The 2266-nt window shown below is 41.0% G+C and overlaps 2 protein-coding genes across 2 annotated transcripts in view; both read left to right on the forward strand.

Annotated features, from left to right (window-relative positions):
- LOC118414804 overlaps nucleotides 1-2266 on the forward strand; it is a 1072569-nt gene that overhangs the window by 622469 nt on the left and 447834 nt on the right. The window lies entirely within an intron of this gene.
- Nucleotides 222-1519, forward strand: LOC118413759. Its single transcript, XM_035817291.1, has 3 exons — nucleotides 222-395; nucleotides 1100-1297; nucleotides 1505-1519. Exons 1-3 carry the CDS (start codon nucleotides 258-260, stop codon nucleotides 1517-1519), a joined length of 351 nt encoding a protein of 116 aa, XP_035673184.1. The 5' UTR covers nucleotides 222-257.

Below are 2266 nucleotides of genomic sequence, written 5' to 3' on the forward strand. Positions count from 1 at the left end.
AAAGGGGAGAACAATCAAGATCGTCTTCTTCGAAAGCACTCAAATTTTTCGCTTCAGAATAATCTTACATAGTACAGCTTTAAAGCAACGTACGGCTATCCAATTCATTTATACTAGTGCTCAAAACATTCTTGAGAAGGTTTCGGAAACACCTTGTATTTTTTGTCTAATGTGGCTGCAGCTGTCTTTACGGATTTTTTTGTCTCTTTGCATATAGCGCAAGCATCTAGAGAAGACCAGTGTGAACCATTTTCACAATGGGCAAGCTGACGGTCGAGGCTAACGGAAAGACAGGCCCAGAGGACCCGCCTCCCTATCCTTTGGAGCCACTCCCAACTAAGCCTGGTCTCCAGACTAACATGGTGGTACCAGAGGCGGTGCCTGGGCACCCACCGGTCAGTACTACGGATTTAAAATTCTTGGATCAAGCTTTGACAGTGGATTAACAGCTAGTACCCTTGTCCTGTTGGTATTTTTGGCCAATTTAACCTCCCAGAGCTGATGGCTTCATCAGGTAAGTAAAACTTGACCTGCTCTGTGCTGCTGCTGCAGATTTACTCCTCCTTTCGATGGGCTTTGCAGTGGTATACAACTTGTACATGATAAATACCCCAAACTCATAACAATACAGCTCAGCATAACAATATAATATCCATCCCGTATATAAACGAGCTCAGCAGGACAAGCATTAATAGAGTACTAGTATTTATTTTTGTTGTTTCACATCTTCTTTCTTGACATTGGATTTGACTTTGGCATTCTATGACATTAATACCCGTTTCCCGTCATCTACATCATGTACGTATCGTACTGCGGCTCATTCTGCAACTGTGTGCTTTGTACGATTGGCAGTATGGTTGAAAACGTCTTTTTTTGCATTTTGCGGCTTGTGAATCTTGGAATGAACGGACCTGTTCAAACTATGCAATACATTTGTAGACCTGTTAAAAGGTCTGTAAGTAGCTGAGTTAGTGCAGGGGAATGTAAACCATGGCTCCTGGTTTGACGCGGGTTCGAGTCTGAGGAGGGAGTATTTTTTTTTCAACTGTCTTTTTTTAACATCCATTTAATATAAACAATATTTTTGTCTTGCGACCAGAACATCATCACCCGTCTTTGGGACTATCCGTTCTGCATTTTCCCGCTGTTGGAATGTTGGAATGAACGGAATATCGCCCTGGTTACCGTCTGTGTGGTGCTGGTGGTGGCGCTGGTCATCCTCGGGGTCAAGCTGGCCATGAAACATATGATGGCTGGGAAACATGGCTGTAGGGACCGTGGAGAGGAAGGGCGCATGGTAAGGAAATATTTATCTTTATGCTTTTCCCTACAGGGAAACATGTTGTTTTTGCTGGTGTGTTATTCGTCTTCTTTCTCATTCTTCTTCTTATTTATCTTTATTCTTTCCCCGAAAGGGAAAACATATTATTTTTGCTGGTGTGTTCTTCTACTGCCTCTTCCGTCATGAACTAATCAGAGCTTAGAACTGCTGTGCACCAATCAGAGTGTAGAACTGTAACAACATATTAGCTGTATAAATATGAACATTTACAGCTTGCGAAGCAAAAACCTGTATTTGATATTTTTTCTACTCGCACACAATACTACAGGACGTGCCTAATGAAATAGTATAATGTGCTAGTAGCTTGACAAAAGGCTAGTACATGAAAGACATTCTGCATTTTCGCGAAAATGTTGCCTTCCTAGTACTTCACAGTTAGTTCAACAAGCATATCATGAGGAAAGTATCTTGAAGTTTTAGACTTGAAATTAAACGGCAATTTCCAATACAAATATTTGAACTTACGACTTGACCGTCTAACTCCAGTCTTTGTCAAAGAATTAGCAATCTAAGGTGAGAAGTGGATCATCAGAAAGTTTATGGCGGGTTGCTCCTTCCTTGACAAAGACTGGGCTTGGACAGTCGAAAATTTGGGCACTTCCAATTTTGGAGTTAAAAATTACTGTTCCACTAGATAAATTTGCTTCAGAACTTTGAAGTTCTGCAATGACAATAAATAGCTTTGCTGCCAATTGAAAAGCAAGCTCGGTCAAATCTGTAAGCAAGATTCCTTAATTGCAGAAAAAAAGCAGATTTTATGTATAATGAAGAATAATACACAGATTCACCAAACACATAACGTTTGCCAAATTGCCAGTACATGCTAGACGTCTATAGATGTTTAAGCCTTTTCAAACGTGTTTTGTTTATGTCACAGGGGCTTTCACTATCGACATGGCCGGGACTTTGGCGAGTGAGGTGGCG

Source organism: Branchiostoma floridae, chromosome 4, assembly GCF_000003815.2.
Source record: "Branchiostoma floridae strain S238N-H82 chromosome 4, Bfl_VNyyK, whole genome shotgun sequence".
Lineage (NCBI taxonomy): Eukaryota > Metazoa > Chordata > Leptocardii > Amphioxiformes > Branchiostomatidae > Branchiostoma > Branchiostoma floridae.